General features: G+C 41.5%; 1 protein-coding gene across 1 annotated transcript in view; it reads right to left on the bottom strand.

The window, feature by feature from the left end:
* Positions 1-16,573, bottom strand: part of SPOCK1 (SPARC (osteonectin), cwcv and kazal like domains proteoglycan 1) — a gene marked incomplete at both ends in the record, with an annotated part of 298,243 nt that extends 281,670 nt beyond the window's left edge. The window contains one exon of the mRNA XM_084268439.1: positions 16,406-16,573. Within this exon, the coding sequence (XP_084124565.1) occupies positions 16,406-16,573 (168 nt within the window). The remainder of the gene's footprint in view (positions 1-16,405) is intronic.
* Between the last annotated feature and the right edge of the window lie 4,266 nt (positions 16,574-20,839).

Genomic DNA, 20,839 nt, shown 5'->3' with positions numbered 1-20,839 from the left:
CAATGAGCTAATAATTACAACACAGAGAAGAAAAAAAAAAACACCACCAAAAAAACCGCAGAAGAACTACCAGCACACAAAAACCCTCCAAACCCACCAACAAAAAAACCACCTAAAAAATTAGTCTAGCGCTAGTGTCTGCCCATAGAGGAAAAGGAGGAAGAGAAGGAAGGAAAGCAAGCAGTGGTTCAGACATTTAACCAGACATGACACTAGAGTAGGACAGCAGATGTGATGTGTCACTAGCCCACTCTGAGCCTACAGCTCTACCAGATGACACAGCTCAGTTTCCAGGGAGCAGGGCGCTCCTGACATCACTCAGGGGATCACTAGGCACTGCCAGGTCTGCTCCATGTCACATCCAGTCATTGCATTTTTTCCTTGCAGAGTTGTCCCCAGGTGATTAGGAAGCAAACAATATGAAAGCATGCCAAAACAAAGGCATTCAAAAGCCCACTAACAAACTTTAAAGACTGGTACATCTCAGAAAAAGATCATTACCCTGTTGGTTAGGGATAAGGGAGGGAAAGAAAACATGATGGTGCAGCCTACAAGACACTGCAGACAGACAGCATTGTCCTCAGGCTTAGCCTCAAAGCTTCTTACATGGTATAAATTCAGTCCTCCAGAGTATAAATAAATGGTTCTACAGGGTTGCAGAAGTATCACTGTTACCTTCTTTAAGTAGTTTGAGATCAACTATAATAAATTTCAAATTACTTAACTTAAAAGAGAGCATCACGCTTTGCTTAATGTGGCTCCCAGAAAAAGCTTCAAGTGCTCAAACCTGAACAGATAAGCCTTCCAGTTCATGATAGAAGACTTGTATTATTAGATTCCTTAAATCAGAAAAGTATTTAAAATATGACTTGTTTCAGAGATATAATGATAACAGCCATTTGGGTCAGTGACGTTAAGCTTTATGGTAGACATCGTAATAAAGAAGAGATGCATCTTCATCTCCTTTCCACTCTCTTCTAGTGGAAGTAGGGATTTATTTTTTATGTTACAAGCTAGACAGATTTCCAAAACTCCCTTTTTTTGTTATGAAGATGTGACTAGGGAGCTTAAGCAAATGCTCACAATTATAAGTTAGACAGAGTACTAGAGAAATTAGGACTCTAAGTAGACTTTAAGTAGCACTCTTGTCTTCGTCATGGTAGACTACTGAAGTCATCTCTGCACTTAGGTCTTCTGCCAAGGTTGTGTCATCCTGCAGCACTGACCTACTCTTCAGGTACTGCTACCCCATAATGCAAGGGTTCCTGGTGCAGGGATATACACTGGTTTTCAATGACCGAGGTTTAAGGTCAAAACCAGACTGATCACATCATTGTCAGTCTGCATAAAATAGCTCCGTGCTGCTGTGACTAGCTAGCAGTGTTTGGGAGAACTCTCACAGGAAGGATATATGAAATATGCCTATAAAAAAAAGGGGAGGAAGATTAACACTAGCAAAATTCAGGAAGGAAAGAAAGAAAAGACAACAGAGAAGAAAGAGTGAAAAAAGAGTAAAGAGGGGCAAAAAAAGTAGTGCAGGTAAAGAAGGTGCTGCAGAGTTGACTACAAGAAATACTTAAATATAAACCAAAGAGAATGAGATAGAGAAGGGCAAGGAAAAAAAACATGAAATCGAGGGCCAAGCATTAGCTGTCATGGTGAGACCATGGCCCATATTTACAGTCTAGACATAAAGGTGAACTTTAGGCAGCACATGGTTGGGGAGGAGAAGGTATTTGCACAGGCTTTTGAGGAAAGGGCTCTGTTGGTGTCTGCACGGGGCCTCAAAGAGCTTCTGCACAAACACAAAATGAAAAAAAAAATTCAGGATGTCAGATGCTCTGAGGTGGAAGATTCCTGTAAAGCTTTTTCAGTAGCAGAGTTTACAGCCATTACCACAACACATGGCTTCATTGTAATTTTCCATGTGAAAGGAGGCAAAGAGGAAAAAAAACCACCCTTCTCCCCTTCACTGGACAAGTGAGTCAAGTATAAAAATACTCTCAAGCAAATGACAGCTTTTTAGTTCATCTTTACATCTAACAATGACAGCTGTTTGCATGACTCAGAGGGATGATTCAACTAGTGTTGTCCTCTCAGCTCACTCTAGAAAGGAGGGGAGCAGCAGTTTATTTTTAGGTATGCCTTGCTAACAACATTTTGATGAGAAATCATTTAAAATGCTTTCTTTCCTTGAGAGCTCAGGTCTTATTTAAAGTCACTTTCAGAGATAAATAAGAGTAGATGGCTTCCAGGGAATCTGGTGTCAAAGCAGGAAGCCTTCAAAAACAGAAAGCACATACTTGGAAAGCACTGTGTGACAGGGCTGGGGCTCGGTCAAGTCTTAAGTGAAGGTGAAGAGTCAAGTCCCTGTCTGAAAAGGGCTACTGAGACTCAGAATGATCCAGATGATGGAACAGCATTATCTAGTGACTTATTAATTATTGGAGAACCTAGACTCTCAGGAGAGTCTGTTCTTCCCCAGCCCCAGTAGCCATTGCAGCTTTAAAGGCTGTTCAAATCAGTCAATAGACTAGCTGGACAGAAGGACAATTCGAGGAGACACTTTCTCACATTGAGAGATATTTTGTCTAGTCACTTGTCATTCAAAAATGGGACCAGAGTTAGATGCTATAATCCAAAATGTCTTACTTTAAGAACTCAGTACAGGGTTTCCAAAGTGAGAGCACCAAAGGACAATCTACACCAGTAACAGCCCTTTCAGAAAAAAATGACTTAACCTTGTGTGGAGCAGGAAAGGATCCTATCTGGTTTTCAGAGACACTTAGCTTGAGTATAAAACTGTCAGCAAATGGGCAAAAGCGAGAGAACTGGTCACCAGAAGGAAAAGCTAAGAGCAGTTCATTATTTTTACTCTCTTTACACCACATGCCAAAATGTAGGTGGGAAACATCCATTTTCCATTCTCGACGACTCATTTCAGCTCTTGTATCACATTAAAACTCTTATCTCCAGAAATCATGAAAGTTTGGCCACAGTTATCATATCCTATTATTTCCACAGGAGAGTTCAACATGATATAAGGGATTCCCTCACAACATAGATCACAGCAAAGGGACAGATGGAAGACCAGTTATTTCTGAGAGGAAATGAAAACATTAGCAAGGACAGACATATTCTATGATATCAACTACAACAATGGTAACACGGGCAGCTTGTTTTGCTCCTGAACAGATCTTTGATGATGGAGAAGTTGAGAGTAAGGTAAATTCGTTCTACAGGTAACATCTTTATAAAACGTGCATGCAGATTCCTGGAATAGTTTTGATGAAAGATATTACCAACTTTTCAATGACAATAAGCAGTACAATTTCCCCAGGCAGACATATTTAGGCTTAAAAGTCCTGCATCTCAGACAATGGTTTGAATTAATCACCTCTAAATAGGCATCATTTTCATGCAAACAATCTGCCAGAGCCACTTTTAATCTGGGTTGGTTGGTTTAAATTCAGGATTGTGGGGTGGTTTTTTCTACCCCCAATCTCAGTAAGAGAGAAACCAGTGCTTCGTATGGTCAGGACTTTTGAAACACTCAGAAATGCCAGCAGATCTTTTCCACTCAGGTCTCAGGCACGTTAGGATTCTTCTCCCAGAGCAGCCGTCCTACTCAACAGACAAGCTGAAATCCCAGTGCTCTCCTGGGATAAAGTTGTCAGAAGTGCCAAACGATGTAACGGCTCTAGTCCACTTACGTGCAGTTGTACCCAGCCCGAGTATCAAGTCTCTTCTCTCTCAGGCACCAATCGAGGAGCCTTGCCAATTGTACAGGGATAAAAGCAGCACCTATTGGGTACTCCTCTTAATGCTGGCTGGTAGTTTGCCATTTCATTTGTTAAGTGAGGCTGGCCCTGACTTTTTGCCTGGCATTTTCTTATTGTTTTTATTCTCCAGATGACAGCAGTAGCTCCCACTGCCTCACTTCTGGGAATTTACTATGAATTTTTGAAGCATGATTTAAGGTCTGTCTCTGGAAAACAGCCTTATTTCTCATACTCAGTAGGGCACAAACAAGACTTCAGAGATTAAAAACCCATATATTTTGCTTTGCTTCTCAGAAAGTGAAAGTTGAAAATAAAGCCACTTACATAACAAATGATGAGGCTGAAATGAAGGGGGAGCTATTCCTGTAGCACTCTAGCTTTTCCCACTGCTTGCATGTGAAAGCAAAAGGTAATACAAGCGCCCTAAACCAAGCACAGAATCCAAATCAGTGTCAGAATTACAAGGAGTGATGAACTGAAAGATGTGGATGAAAGGCTAGGTAGTTGCTGTCTTCCATGCAGGAATACGAAGGAAATCACAATCTCTATGTGGTCTGTGGGTACAGGCCCAGGAAAAAGGACATGTAGTGTTCAGAAATGGCAAGCAGGCAAAGGCCTGGCACCGCCAATGACATATGCAAAGGATGTGCAAGGAGGAGGAGTTAAGTGCAGACGAGGCATGATTTAAGTTACCATTACATTTGCCTCACTGGAAAGCCCAGGAAGGTAGACATTCCTCCAAATCAAGAATTCACTCCATAAAAATTGTCTTGGAACAAAATTAAGCAACACCTTGCCCTCTCCCCCCCTCCCCCCCAGAAGGAAACATCCCCCAGGTAGCAAATGAAAGTTTGATTTATAAAATCCCTTTTTACTTTCCCTCCTGTCATTCCTCCTAATTGTTAACAGTAAGCTGTTTACTCCCTTTCATTGGATTTCATGAGGGTTTCTGTAGAACATGAAAAATATGCCTGGTGTGGTGCTAACTGCTGAGTACAGTAACTTAATGATCCTTTTAAAAAAAAAATCAGGTTTCCAGCTCTCTGTACTTTGTAATAGTATCTCCCCATGCTTTTGCAAAGAATCCATAGTCAGTCGCAAAACAGTCCTAAGTACTACACAGCCAGGAGTACTGGGAGAGCAGGTTAGGTGGTCTTCATCTCTTCCTCAGCTCTTTTTTTTCCTTTTTGCACAGTGACTTTAGTGCAAGCTACAGTCTGACTTGAAAGAAACAAGTCTGCATCTCCACAGGTAGTGCTAAGCCCTATCATTAGAGGGAATACTATGTAATTCAACTTCAACAGCCTTGAAAGGCTGAAGAAAGTAGCACAGCTGCAGGAGCTTCAGATCCTGGGTGATGAGGCATTTTCTCTTGTTTTTCCATACTTTTGGCAATTAAGAAACATCTTCCAAAGCCATGACCATACGGTGTTCAGGAATCACTATGACAAAAAGCATCTTAAAACTTCATTGACTCAGCCTCAAAAGCAAAGAAGAGAGTGGAATTCCTCAGGACAAAGTTCCTATGACTCAGGAACCAATGTGGCTAAATAAATTCTGAAGACTCCTGGTCAAGGAAGTGTTTCTGACTAAAGTTTGAAACAGCTCAGGCTTAGTTGTGTTACGGGACAACTGAAATGATGATCTTGGTTCTGTAGCTTTTTTTAGCTGAATACTAAGATGACTGGAATGCTGTTACCCAAGAACATCATGGTTATATCTGTTTTGGTAATATCTAAATTAAAAATACTTCATTCAATACTAAACTGTAAGTACTTCAGCTAACTTAGAAAAGGGTATTCCTGAATCTGAACTGGTTTGATGAGCTCTACAAGAGGAAAGGGAAGGTACATGGGGCCCAAGAGGAGTCAAACTCTCAGCAAGTGCTATTCTTTCAATAAAGATAGCTGTAGTTTGCTTCCAGTCTGAGCAAAACACTCTTAACAGCGGCAACAGAGAAGGCAGAGATTGTCAACATAAAAAGACCTCGTTCCAACATGGATGTTTTCATTTTAGTTCTACAACTGACCACATCAATAGTGGTGATAAAGATTATTTGTATTATAAAACTTATATTGGTCCTTGAAAAAACAACAGTCCCCAGTGAGCTGGCTTCTGAATTATCAAGCACATAGAAGAGTTTCCACCCAAAGAAATTCACTAAATGCATTCCAGAATTAAACCAGCTGTCAATTTAACTGAATAAGCACAATCGATTCATTCAATCTTATCAGTGAAGAAACTGGCACAGCTGCAAATTTTAATTTCCATCCTGGAAAAATTCTGAGTCAGTTTTACATGAAAATTGGAGATGACAAAGATGTCTAGGCAAGCAAAAAAATACCTGTTTATTCTGTGAATTGCTTGCTGTGAGGAGATACAGGGAGCTTATGATGGGAAAAGTTCACACATATTTAAAAGTTCACAACATATATAAATGTACAGTTCAACACATGGAGGAAAGTGTCAGCTATAAGACCACTTCATTGGAGTGTCCAAAGTACTCCATATAGAGAGGGAATGGCACCGCTCTAAAAACATTTTATGTCTGCATCCACAGAGTCTGCAGGGAGAAAGTGTGATATAAAATAGTTTCACAGACTAAAAGAATACCCAATTCACTGTGACTTGAAGGTAAATATAGGTCATCTCACCGAGGTAAACATCTCAACATCATTTATTGTTTAAAAAGAAAAAAAGAGAAAAGAAAACATGATCTTGACTAGATTGGATGGTTGCAATAAACAATCCAGATCCTCTGGGATAGAAAATACTGTATTTTTACTTTATTGATGAAAAAAACATTTTTAGAGTGTTTTTCTCTTCAGCAACCTTCTGTTCTCCTTGCTCCTGCCTCTTCTTAAAATGAAAGATTTTTAAGTTTTGAATTAGGAGAATGGAGTCACACAACTAATCAATCAGCCTTTACATCAGAGATCTCATCATTCTGAACATTACCTCACGCAAGTCTCAGTGATTGTGCCTGCAGGGCTACACTGCTCTCTAAAAATATTACATGGACCAAAAGAAACCACTTTGTTTTGCCCTCTGGCTTTCTATGTGAAACAAGTGTCATGGTGAAATGCTGACAAAATCCTCTCATGTTTTCTAGCTTTGAACAACAGCAGCACAATGCTGATGTTGGAAGCACACAAGCAAAATGTATATAGGAGCTTTAGTTTTGTTAACATTTTTAAGTAAGGTACATTGCAATACCTACAAAAAATTTGGCAGAGAACAGAATTGTTCCTTTCTGTACAGAAAGGAGGACGGGGAAGAGAGAAATCTTATGGACATGCTGTTATATTTACTCTACGTATGAATATAACAAGTTTCAGGTATGTAGGACAATAAAGGTTGAAATTCATCCTTGTGCAGCACGAGATTCCAGCATCTAGGAGATTGTTTTGAAAGTGTAGATGTTTTCCTTGCTTTATATGTTCTACACACTAGGTTACCCTAACCGTTACAAATTCTTTTCCTATTCTGCACCCTGTATTGGAGCACCATCCAAGGGAACAGGGCAAACTGCTTCCCAAATAAGCTTGCAGCAGCACATGATCACTCAGTGGATGCTCCATTTTAAACCAAGCTTTTGCCATCTGTTCCTCTGCTAATTAAGAATGTTACAGATACCCACAACTACATTGCAAGAACAAAAGTGATTAAAGCACATGCATTCTTTCTACAATGCATCTTTGATGTTTATTTCAAATTAAAACCAATACCACCCGCCACACAACACACAAGTCACACAGTAGGAAGACCACATAGAGGCAGAGAGATGTTTATAACTTCTCATCTGGCAATAAGCCAGCAGTCATTGCTTGGAGTCCAGAGTGTTGTGTACACTCCACAAGACAATCTTTACCACTGCACTCAGAACCACACACGTTTCTTAAGTGGGGGTTACCCAGAGCTTTACTTACTTGCTGCCCAGCTCAGAGTTGCACAGGATACTGATCACCAGCTAACTAGCTTTCAGCTCTCCTCTCCCTCTAACCCTAACACCATGACCAACCTATCATTTTGGAATTCACACCAATGAAGTCCAACACATTTTTCCTTATCTACCTTCTTCCCATGCAGCCTGTGTTTATAAATTGATTGCCTAGGTAGAGACACACATGCCAAGCTCTTAATTTCCTCCTTCTGCCACATGTTTCTCATGAGGAGAGATTTCTGGGTTTAGACAAGACCATTCCAACCATGATTTCTCACCTAGTGGAGCGTGTCACCATCTCAGCCATGACTCTTTTGGCTAGATCTGTTAAATTATCCAGCATTCATATGCCTATACCACAGATTGTATTTGGGGAGTGGAGGGTGTATGTGCACTTGTTTATTGGGTTTGAGGGTTTTTTTCCATTTGCTAGTACCTATAGTTTCTCTTTTTAAAGATTGACTGAGGAAACACATTTATTCCATTGTTGCAGTTTCAGTAAGTCCTAATTTCAAAAAGCTCCAACTTTAAGAACAGCTATGTCCTAAGGCTTCAGCTTAGTACTTTATTTTATACCTAAATATCTCCTTATTGAGTTCAGCTTCTACAAACAATCTTGCATCATTCTGGATGGAACGCATCAACTGTGTTATCAGTAATGCTTTTGCAATGATGGAGGCAGGTTTCAAAATTGCTTCCTGTTTGCAGCTTCTTTCATTGCCAATGCAAACTACAGCCACGCTGAGCACACCCCACATCGAACATTGCTCTTGCTTGATCACATAGGGCCATATTCTGCCATTAAGCTATGGATGGAGTAGCTTGACAGAGACTAATGTGGTTTCTTAAAGTGCTGAGAGCAGTATATAGCCCATAAGAACCTGATTTTTTCCCCTTTACATACAGAGATGGGACTATTTGTGGTGGCAGATGTTGCTTTAGATTTAGAAGTTTCAATGTGTTTTAAATGCTTCTAAAATTGTTTGTATTATCTTTTTATGAATACTCAAAAATTGTCCATTTATAGCCATTGAAGTTTCCTGTACTTAATTTCAGTCTTCTTTTCTCTTACAAGGCATTGCACCTGGATGGGAAATGCTTACTCACAATCCCTGACAGCACTCTCTCTGGGGGAAAAAAATTACCTTTCATCTTAGGCTATAAGAAGTTCATTACAAGCAACAAAATCTTTGCTCTCCCAATCTTTTTAACATTTATTAAGATAAGACACATTCATAAGACTCAAAGCACCTCTTCATGGGAAGAGCCAAAGGCTTTACAGAAAGAAAAGGAGACTAGATATAAAACCAGAGTCACATACGGATCACCATTTCAGTCCATCTTGCTTCATATTCCAATGAAAATAAACCATTAAGCAGCTTATTATATCCAACTTAACTTTGTTATACAAGCATAAGGAGACTAATAAATCTGTGGCCACTGATCTGAATTACCACTTCCTTCCTTATGAGCAAATATATCTGGTTTACCAGTTTCCTTCGTCCTGCAGAGCTGCAGTTTATATGCATAACTGACAGTTGCACAGTATTTTTCCAGTCTACATTTATTCTAATTAAATGTGACATGGTTTCTTTTTAGATGCTGTTGTCCTGAGTGAACATAACATGGAGATTTGTGGTTGTGTTTAAGGAATATGGCAGACAATTCTAATCACTAATTATCCTGTGCTTATACATATCTGTACTGAAGGCAGCCCCTCCACTGCTTTTATATGAAACAATTTTTTTTTAGCCATAAGAAAGAAGTTTTTAAAAGATTTAAAATGTCTAACTCCTCAATTCCACCAGATATAGTTTAACATTAAAAAGAAACAAGATAGAGAAACTCTCTGCTTTAACAGGAAATGCCTAGTCCTCCTTCTACATGGTATCAAACTAGAGATGTACCTATCTAGCATTAAATAAACCATCATCAAAAAGATTGGCTTCACTTAAGAGGGGGCAAAAATTATCCCTTGCATACCTTGAGTGAAGCTTATATTATCAAACAAGAGATTAATCTGATAGCACTGTCCTTGGATACTAATAAACAGCACTTCCTTTGGATACATATCCAAGGAATACACCCTGTGAAGCTCTGCCTTTCTGTATTCCATCACAGTACAGAGCTCAGGAGAACGCTACTCTCCTGGGACTTAGACAGTATCAGATTCGCTGCCATTAGCTGGACAGCTCCTCCTGCCATCACATGGTCTTTCAGCCTTTTCCAAGTACATAATATCCTCCAAAACCAAACAGAACTGTTTAATGGACCTGGTCTTTCACATACAGTGAAAGATGAGGAACAGAATAGTGAGGAATACGAGAAGCAAACTCGGACCTCACTGAAGTCTTCTGGTCATCAGCTTCAACATAACCAAGATCACCACAGCTCTTCATTTAGGGTTACACAAGGAAATAATTAATCAAACAGGCTTGAATGAAGAGATGCCATCTGAAAGAAAAAGAGTTTTCATGCCCTAGACCTAATATTTGACCTGCATTTCCCCTGTGAAGTCCTGCCTCTTGGAAAAGCAGCTCAGCTGCCCCATCCCAAATTCAGTATTTTACCCACACAATGTTGCACACATTGTTAAAGTCGCACTGCCTGAAATTACATATCTCAAGCCTCCTGGCTAAAACCATAAGTATAGAGCAAACAGTTAAATTATCCAAGCCCCAAAAAAGGCAATAACCTCCCTGGTGTTCAAAACATAGTATCATAACTAAGCTTTAACTTTTGCACTTGAGGATAATGAGGCTGATTTTCTCAAGCCTAATTCCAGATAATTTACCTGGAATATAACTAACATTATTTAACCATGGATACTTCAGACTGATAACAGTGGTTAGAGTAACAGACATCAGAACTCAGCCTCCTGTGACTATTTTCAATCTGCTGACATGGTTTGACACAACTCACAGCTTCTTTTCTTTTTACAAGAGTGAATTTTGACAAATGTATTGACAAACCTACAATTCTGTACCAAGTTTTGATCTGATTTAACCTTCAAATTGACTATTCTGACATAAACACCATTATTTTTCCCCCCTTGTCCACAGCAGAAGGAAAGATTCAAGTTTGAGAAGCACATTTTTGTAAGCATTTCTCTTCTGTTTATACAATGCTCATTCTGAATTACAGGTGCACAAATTCAGTCTCATGTTTGGCTATTCTTTTAAACTTCATGCAGCTCTGGCAGGTGCATTCAAATGTCCTTTACAATCACATTTATATTCCAACCTTGTTCCTCTTCTAGGTAAGGATAGCCCTAAGAGGCAACCTATATTAGAGTGCCTGGGTAAACAGCTTCAAACAAGGCAGCTTTTGCCATGCCTCTCAACAAACATTACACAATTACCTTTGTGTAAGTAAACTAATACAGGATATTCTTTTAAACCAGGCTCTTATCCCCTATGATGATGAAAAGCCTTTGGCTTACTAACTCTTAAAACTCATCTTTCTTGAACTTCCACAATTAGAAGTGTTCACAATATTCCTAATTAAGTAGGAAGTCTCTCCTATACCTCATAGGACTTCATTTCTTCACCCAAACCAGAAATCTCTCATTTTATGAATTTCTACAACATATTTAATCTCCTTAGTGTAGCATTACTTTTGTTACTTAGAATAACTCTGCAAATCAATAAAAGTACATAGGTTTTCCCTCTCATCTATTTCAAGCTGAGCTGCCAGGACCCAGAATAAATTTGTGTTAGCTCCCCATTCCATGACCTTCTACTTTGTACTTTTAGATTTCATTTCGTTTCTATTACTTGAGTTCTCAAGGTCTTCCAATTCCACCTGCTTGGTATTCCAACCCTTCCCAAGATTGGTCATGTTTTCCAGCTCTCTACTATCAAGTTGCATCGCCACACTTCTAATTTTGGGCTAAACAAATCAGAGAAAGTTAAGTGCAACAACAGGAACAGCTGTGCAGAAGTGTGAAGAGCCAGACCAAATCCCAACAATTCCTCAGTGGCAAAGCTGGAACAATACAGGTCCCCCAGTTTAAGCCCTGTATGTGCTTCATCAGCTAACACTGTGCTTCTGTCAGGAGGAAGGAGGAACCCATAAACACAAAGTGGTGATGCACATGAATAACTTGTAGTCTACAACCAACGTGGGAAATCTAATATCTAATCTACTTATATATGACTATTCATATTGCTGATAGTTATATGGAACTATTTATCCACAATATCCTGAAAGCCTATACACACAGATGATGACATTTCATGCGTTGCTGCTTAGGCATGCACAGTCTCAAAGCATCTCCAGGCACATAATGCATGCGGGTTTTAACGTGATAGGCTGAACTGAAGCTCTCTAAGCAATAAACATTAGAGAAACTGCTTAGTTAATGCTCAGAACGTGGTCTGGCAGCCTGCCATGTATAAACATGCACTGTAACCTGAGTTCATACCAAGATTCTTAGCTTTCAACTTCATAGCAACTCCTTCAACGGTGCAATACACATGCTCTAAGTTCATTTAACTTTTTTCTTCTTTTTTGCAGTTTAACCCATAGTTACTTGAACTTACCACCTTTTTACCAATAAGCATTAAAAATGTAATAGACATAACTCCAAGTAAGAGTAACAGAATTACTGCATTCATGTAATGTTGATTAAAAGACAGACCTAATGCTAAGGGGACATTTAACTCCATGCTTTGTGCATCAAGCATTTGTGAACACAATGAGATTGCTGCAATGTGACCTAATACAGTGATGTGTATGGCTAGTCCCATCATAAATGCTTTCCAAGACTCTTAAGAATTTATACTCAGGTGTCGAATTTGTGCTCACACTCCTCTGAAGCCAAAGAATCTCTCTCAACAGATTTCATGGAAAGATTGAGGCCCTCCACATTTGTTTTCATAAAATCAAAATAACTAAACTGCCACATCCCTAAAGCCTGCTTTTCCAAGCCTCAAATATGCATGAAGGAAATGGCTGCAGTTTCTCCCTACAGACTCCAGCTTGCTTACTTTTTTCTTCTTGCAGTAATAATTATATTGATTTTGGTTTTGTGTTTCAGACACTTACTAAACAAGAACTGGTCAGTTACTTCACTACATATGAAACCAAGTTCAATATGTATATGTATTAGGTGAATGATAAATTCCACATTACCATAGATCCTGAGCTCTGTCCTTTCTTTTTTTACAGCTTCAACACTCAGTTGGGAGGAAGAAAAATACTATTATCCCCTTCAGACAGAGCTAAGATTTTGTCATTGGTCACACAGAAAACCCATGACAGAAAAGGAAAAGGGGGTGGAAGACAGAGAGGAACATCAAGTTCAGGTTATGCTGCAAGCTATTAATACATCAGATGTGTTACACCATTATTGATACTGGACAGCTGGACAAAAGGCAGTATTCTGAAGAGTACATGCTTCACAACAGGATAGTCACGTTCATCTTACTGTTTTTAAACTGGAGCACTTGAGTATTCTACAAGTTGTAGTCAAATCATGTGAAAAGACTGTATTGTATTGTTTCAGCCAGATCCCTTGAGGCCTTTTGAAAATGTTGACAGGTCATTATTTCGCACTATTCAATTCAGACTTAAAAATTTAGCCTGATTATGTGGACATAATCCAGACATGAAGTGAGGTGTACCTCTGTGCTCTCTTTCCACAGAAGAGTAATGACTGCTGGGCCATTAAGTGCAACTACCATGCTGTCTTTGCCCAAAAGAAATATGGCTTGTACTAAAGAAAGATCAATAGCCGTCTTCTCAAATCAGGCCATATTGGGCCATAGCTCAGTAAGGCTGACCAGCCAATTGATTTTGAAGAGAATATCTGAAAAGGTTGAGAAGCCCAATTTAAAATTTTATATTCAATATATCATCTGTTTAAAAAAAAACCTAGCAAGAGATATCCACCACTGGGACATGATAACAGATTTATATGCCCATATGTGTGTGCAGATGTTTGTGCACATATAGAGTGGCCACACCCCAACCACTCAGACCTCAGCTCCATACATGCAGCCTTTCTCCTGCTGTACATAAAGACACAGCTACATAAAAACCTGTGCAATTGCATTTGTATAACATGACAGCAAATTCATAAAGCTACTAAAGGTAATTGTGACAGCTACTGCAACCTTCCTTCTGCTGATGTCCAGGCTGTCAGCTGTCCTTCTGCTCTGTACCATCAGGCCCAGAAAGTGTTAACTGAAACACCACTTCTACACTCCAGCCTTCTGTGCAAAGCCCACATTGAGAACCTCATCTAGTAAGGATGTAGATATGCAGTTCCAGTTTGGGAACAAAGAGAAGACAGCTTCCTACAATTCAACAGTTACGAATGGAACACTGTCTGCCCTGTACAGTTAATGCCATCGCACTGCATTTCACCAGGCAGGTCTCACGAGCGTTTTAACAATATAATCCCAGACACAGCTGTGAAGCAAGGACCAGATTTCTTCTAACTACATCTCTGCACACAAGAAGCATGCTGCCTCTACTACACCTACTACATTAGCAGCAACTGTACCTATGCAGGCCTTCACCTGTGGACACACAACCTCCCAGAGAAGACTATGATTCAATAAATCACTTCCTTTGAGGGAAAGTTATTAAAAGCTGAATTACATATACAAGTTTGGTTTTTTCTTTTTTTTTTAAAGCTACATAGGAGATAATTAGTAGTCTCTGTTAATTTGACACATACAAGGTTTCATGGGCAATCGTACACATTTGTAACATGCTCATTTTAAAGTGATGGGGAAGAAAGATACCTAAATTTTCTATGAGCCTCATTTTGAATTTGTTTTTACTTGGCAGAGAACTGGTTAAATGGGTTGGGTTTTTTTTTTTTCCCCCATAAAATGATTCCACCTATAGAAAAGGGTTTTGAGGCTTTAAAGTTTTTGCCAGCATTTTCAGCTGTGAAACCTTAAAACAGGAGGCAACGAAGGAGGTAATCTTCAGATACACATTCCTTTTCCTGTGGTGTAATTCCCCTGTCAAACTCACTTGTGAGTTTGGGGAAAGGGGAGGAGAAGTGAAGTTGCAAGGACTGCAGGCTTAAAACAAACACACCCACCCCCTACCACCCACCCCCAAACTGCATAAAATGAAATAGAAACTTTGAATTCATGAAGAATTAATACAAGGTCTCGGTTTGGATAGAGACTGTTGAATGATGTACCTTGTTATGAGTCTGTGCCTAGAAGTGTTTTCCGATTGATCTGTCAATTTACCATTTTCAAATGTTGCTGAATTCCCACATCAAGTCAGGTGTTAGAAATTAACAAGTGAAACTCTACACCTGCCTTCCTCAGGAGGCTAAACTAGGTATTTCGAAAGATTCCCTTGGAACCCAGCGACAGTCTCTGAGCCACTGTTAACTGTAGAATCCCTTTAGGAAAACACCAGTCACTGTACAAGCATAGGCTCTTCCAGCCACCTATTATAGCACAACTTCAGCAGTCCCAGTAGGCAGATGTCATCACAGCAACTGCACAAACACACACGTTCTGACTATCTGTTGCTACCATTGTTAAGGCCACACTTCGTTGTACTGAGATTCAGAGCAGCACACTCCCTCAGACACAGAGATGACCACGAGCCCAGAAAAACAGAGGGAGGATGAGCTAGGCAGAGACAGGTCACATTTAACTGGAATACTCTGACTTCCTCTTTGCAAAGTAAAATACAGCGTTAAGACCACTGAGACAAAGGCACAGCATCAAAGTTTAGCTTGAAAATATATTATAAGACACCAGGGCTTCCTAAAAAAGAAACCTTACAGAATAGTCCTGCAAGCCAGCTCTGCTCTTCCCTTTCCTACAGCCACGGCACACAAATCCCATGCGATAGAGAACATTTAACCTCAGGGTGCTCAGGATCAACAGCAACAGTAGCGTTTCCCTTAGCCAGCCTCGGGCAGACTGAAGCAGAGATCCCTGCCTGCGCTCCAAGAAAGCTTTTCCAGGGTACAGACAACAGAAGTAAGAGGGGCTCCGTAAATATTACACTGACCATAAACATTGCATTTCCCTTTCTCCTGTCGTTGATTAAATAGATGCAGTTGTATGCAATCTAGGGCAACTCAAGAATTCATTTTAAGCTTTAGAAATAGATTTGTTTGGTACAGATACGTGACATAACACATCATGAAGTAACCCCTATTTTCCAGACCAAAAAAACCCAACTCAAAGCATCGCTGCCTCCAGCCCTATACTAGTGTCAAAGATTTCCATGAGCAGAATTGATAATAAAATGTGTTCCACCAAAACTGCAGGCAAAAAAAAAAAAAAAAAAAAGCAAGCTTGAGTGTTTACCACCTTGTGGTATGAACTGGTAAATATTCTCTTTTCAGACACATAGCATTCCATCATTTTACAGCTAACTAGCTTCCTAAGCAGCAGGCACAGAAACTTCGCTCAAAGTTCCTCCCCAAAGGAAAATTGAAGACCATAGGCTTTCAGACACACTGACACCGAGCCCGAGCTGCCCCGACGGTCGGGGCAACAGAGAACACCAGGACTGTCTGTCCAGCTTCCCAACACCTCCGAACATCCTTCAGACAAGCAGCAACCGGTTGCCCAAGCTGCAGTCTCTCTTCTGCCCACAGCTTCTAAAAGCCAGCAGCCTCCCACCGAGAGGATGCTTACGCTCAGACGGAACAAGCGAGAAGTATGCGGTAAAACGTACTTACATCCCGGAATTTGTTCCAGTACTTGTCTTTATCGTACTGCGAAACGGTGCTCAGCCATTTGTCGTTGTCCAGGAAATTGCCGTGATTGCTGTTACTCGTGATGATCTCAGGATGCCGGCTCTCCACTTGCAGGAAGCACCAGGCAGCGATTACCAGCACCCCCGACATCTGCAAGGAGAGGAGAGGAGCGGAGAGGAGAGGAGCGGAGCGGGGGCGGCCGGGAACTTTGCGGGGACCCACGTTGGGGCTCGTCTCCCCCCTCTCGCCCCTCGCCAACTTCTGGCTGCGGAGCTGCTGGGTCCTCCGAGACCCAACCCCACCCGCCTAGCCCGGAGAGGCGGGGAACCACCACGGTACCGGCTGTAATAAATCAATAAACAAACAAACTAACACACACCCCGGGTCAGCCGGGGCCGCGCAGAGCCGCCAGCCCGGGGAGAACGCAGCGGTACCGGACACGCGGCAAAAAGCCTCCCGCGGGTGCAGCCTGCGCTGCCCCCGCCAAGTTTGGCTGCCGGCTCGAGTGAGGACGCCCCTACCTCCGGGCAGTGCTGCCGGCCGAGGCTGCGAGCACCGTGCGCGCCTCCTCCTCCGCCGCCACCGCCTCCTTTATGCCGCTGCCGGGTCGCGGAGCCGCCGAGCCCCGAGTAGGCGCCGTCAGCGGCTCCAGGTGCGCGCGTGTGTGCGCGGCTGCGGGGGCGCGCGTGCGGCAGCCGGCGAGGTCTGGCGCCATCTACCCGCCGAGCGGCTCCGGCTTGAGGCAGGGCGGGGCGCTGCTTGCGCACCCGGCGGAGCGGGCGGGGGAAAGGAGGGCGAAGGGCGTCAGGGAGGCTGGGTGCGGGTTCCTCGGAGGCACGGGCACTCAACCTTAACCTGCAGAACCTGGTGTGGAGTGTCTTGAGTCAATGGTTTTACCCTCCCCAGAAGGGATGGCGTTCCAAAGGCGCGCAACACAGCCCAGGTGCCTTAATTCCTTTTGACACAGAGCTCCCCTCACCTGCTCTACACAGCCCACCCTGTGGTTTCTGCTCCTGCACCAGACAGTGAGGCGAGGGACTGCCCAGGCTGTCAGCAGGGTGTCCGGGAAAGCTGTCTCCATCTCTGAAGGATGGGAAGAGGCAGCTGTGGGGAGCTACATACTGCTCGAGGCAGGGTGAAAAGACCTTCTCCAGCAAGGAAGGAGAAAGATCTCCATTGTCAACTGGGGAGGTGGGATTTGGGTGGCTGTTGCTGTGTCCATCCTCAAAGACCGTAAGGAAGACACTCCTCCTCCTCCTCCTCCTCCCCCTCTTCTGAGCATTTCAAAGAATAGGAAAGAGGGATTTTTCACATCTGCTATTGGTTTTTAAATTGCGGGGTGGAGGTGCTCCTTGATGGGCTCATTCTCTGCACCTGGGCAGAAGAACGAACTCAGCCCCTGCTAATTAACATCACACCCAAAAATGAGCACATGTACTTTTTCTGACCATCCGTATTAAATACAGATGGGAGTGCTGCTCCATATGGCAGCTTTTTCAAATATGGATCACCAAACTGCCTTGTAAATACTGCCTTTGCTCTCCAAGAAATCTGTCAACAGGGTTGATTCCCCTTTTTCCCGGACAGACACCTTAGGGTCTTTGTTAGTAACAGAGCAAAGGGTCAAGTTTAATAAGTTTTTACTGCTATATCTGAGCACTGAACTCAGTTCTATTCCTCAATCTGGTTTTAAATATGGCTCCTAAGTACTACATAACCATGATAAAGGATCTGGGACTGAGAAAACAATGAGGGTTTATTAATTTTAACAGCAGAGAACAAGCACATATGCACATAAGTACCCCACACTGCATTGTCCCCTCAGCACACACAGAATCTGATGAAAGCTACGTGCCTCAGGAGGGCAAAATATAACCCAATAAAAGCAACAAATGGCAGAAATCTAAAATAAGCCTAACAAATCTAAAATAAGACCTGCAGGTTTGGATGCAAATCCATAGCCAAATGCCTTGCTCCACCTTCCTGCCTGTACTGGACTACACCATTGTTCTGATGGTGCTCCCTGGTAAGTCTGCCCCTCCAATATCTCTCTGTTGTGCACAGAATTCCTATAAAACTGTTCGTTTCAGTGACAGATAAGGTTTATATAACTTCCACCTGGCAGGGTGAACACAAGCTTCCTCCTTTCTTCCTTAGATTAAGAGAGTACTGTTCAGTTTATTCTGAACAGGCCTTTTCTGTAAGGCTTTTAACAACAGAGAATTTGTCTTCTCTGCACAGACGTTAAAGATCTTGCCCCATCTTAAATCTTACGGTTAAGAGATTTCCCCAGCGAGCTTACAGAAATCTATTGCCATTCAGTTCCACTTGACTCATGTGTTTCACCCCAAACACTGTGGCTTTCCAGCATACACAAAACACGTTGCTTGCTAAATATTTGAGGAATTTTATGCACAAGGAACTACATTGGTGGTTATCAGTTTTGCATAGTTAACTACTTCCTTGATCCCACTGGAAGTCAGACCAAGTTAATGCCCCGTTGACCATTTCTTCAACCTCTGAATTGCCAGGCTGGTAAAGAGCAGCTGAACATTGTTGCCTCCAAAACTTGTAGGAGTTCTACCTGTTATATATTTATAGTGGCAGTTCCTCCTGTACAAAACACTTGTTAGCACACTAAACCAGGCTCGCTCCTTCAGTGACTGCAGCAGGGTTGACTTCACTTAGTATGAAGCAGGCTGATACACTTGCCAGTCAAAGACCTGAATGATAAATTACAGAAACATTGTATATGAAGGGAATGATTGCATTCTTACTGGTAACATTTGTGTCAGAAATGTGCCTTCATTTTTTTTAATTACTATATAATCCCATATTCAAAAAATGGCTAATCTTTTTTGATCCAGTAGAACACAGGCTTCCTGTTTAATCCTGATAGCAATCTCTATCACTCAGCAGCTGCAGCATTTTACCTCCACACTGTTTATCATCCATGACTGGAATTGAAACACCCTTGTCTGCTTGTTTTTATCTCTGGACAGTGCTATAATCGCTTCTAATTCTGATCCAAGAATATAATATTATAGACCTTTCTATAGTGGAGGTTTCAATTCTTTGGTATTTTGGATGTGAAAATCTCTTTTGTTCCAAGGTAGAAAAACTACTGAGGAGTTAAAAAACATTATCATGCTCGCAGCTGTAAAAAGTGCCAGAGTATTGATTTTTGGATATTATTTAATAATTCACTTGAGCTGTGAAAATTGTTTGATCAGAAGTTGTAATTACAACCATGCCCTTCCAGCTTCTCCATGGTGCAGCTTGTCCAGGTTCATTATGGAAGCAGAACCTTCTGGTGCAGAAACCATTTCACTCAAATGAGAATCAAGGGCCAGATCTCACCTCCAGCTCAACTCCCCATGCAGGACAACGATGTAGTTGTGTGAATTAGGACACTCTGGGACTTTCAGTTAACAGCAAAAGCCTTCAGCACCAGCCGAGCAGGCAAAATAACCGCAGCACATGAACTTCACCCCAGACCAAAGCAAGGATGCCTGGAGAACCATGTCAGCCACTCCTGATGTCCCTAAAGTGACACTGAACTTGTCCCATGTCATAGCCAGCAGCAGCATACCCAGCAGGGTAAAGTCACTAACGATAGCACCTAAGTGTTGTCATGTGAAGGATTTTATTTCACCCTGCTGCACTCACTTTTTTACCTGCTTGATTGCTTCCATAGCTCTTGAGACAGTGGCTGCAGCCTTTCCAGCCTTGAAAATCTTCATTGGGCTTTTACTGGTGTTTTTTCCCCTCTTCCTGTGGGGCACAATTCCACTGAATTCATTTAAAAAACAAACAAACAAAAAAAAACCCCAAACCCCATTCACATAGGAAAGAATATATTTAGTAAAAATGTGCATTTCTGTACTTTACTGTGTACCAGAGTCCTTCACTGTTGGATTAGGAAAATTTAATTCTTGTAACTTTACTGGACTTAAAAGTATATCACTGAAAAGGTACATGGAGTGGGACAGAACTTTATTTAACATCCCTTTGTATCTTCCATATACTGGTGTAGCCTCTTAATAGAGAGGGGTTTTATTTCCTCCCCTGATTCTCAGAACTGCGAGTTCAGCTTTTTTAGTTCTTCTGGGCAATTGTGCAGAAAAAAACCTTGTTTAACCTGTGCAATAAGTGATTGTTGGCTTATACAAAGTTCCCAAGACATTTGTCCATTTTACAACAGACTATAATTCCTCTTCTCTAAAAATACTACAAATACAGGTTCTGATTTGACCTCTTTATTTGCCTCTGCTCCTGGTCTCTTCTCTATGTAAGACAGCCATATTTTTATTGCAACTGTGCCTAGAATTTTATATGAATTTGCTAAATGCTTGCAACCAGGAGTACTGCAAGTATGTCATATAGCAGGAAAATTACGAATTTCTAGCAGGTGAA

The sequence above is a fragment of the Gallinula chloropus genome (assembly GCF_964237585.1).
Source record: "Gallinula chloropus genome assembly, chromosome: 10".
Lineage (NCBI taxonomy): Eukaryota > Metazoa > Chordata > Aves > Gruiformes > Rallidae > Gallinula > Gallinula chloropus.
This window is presented reverse-complemented; position numbering and strand designations above follow the sequence as displayed.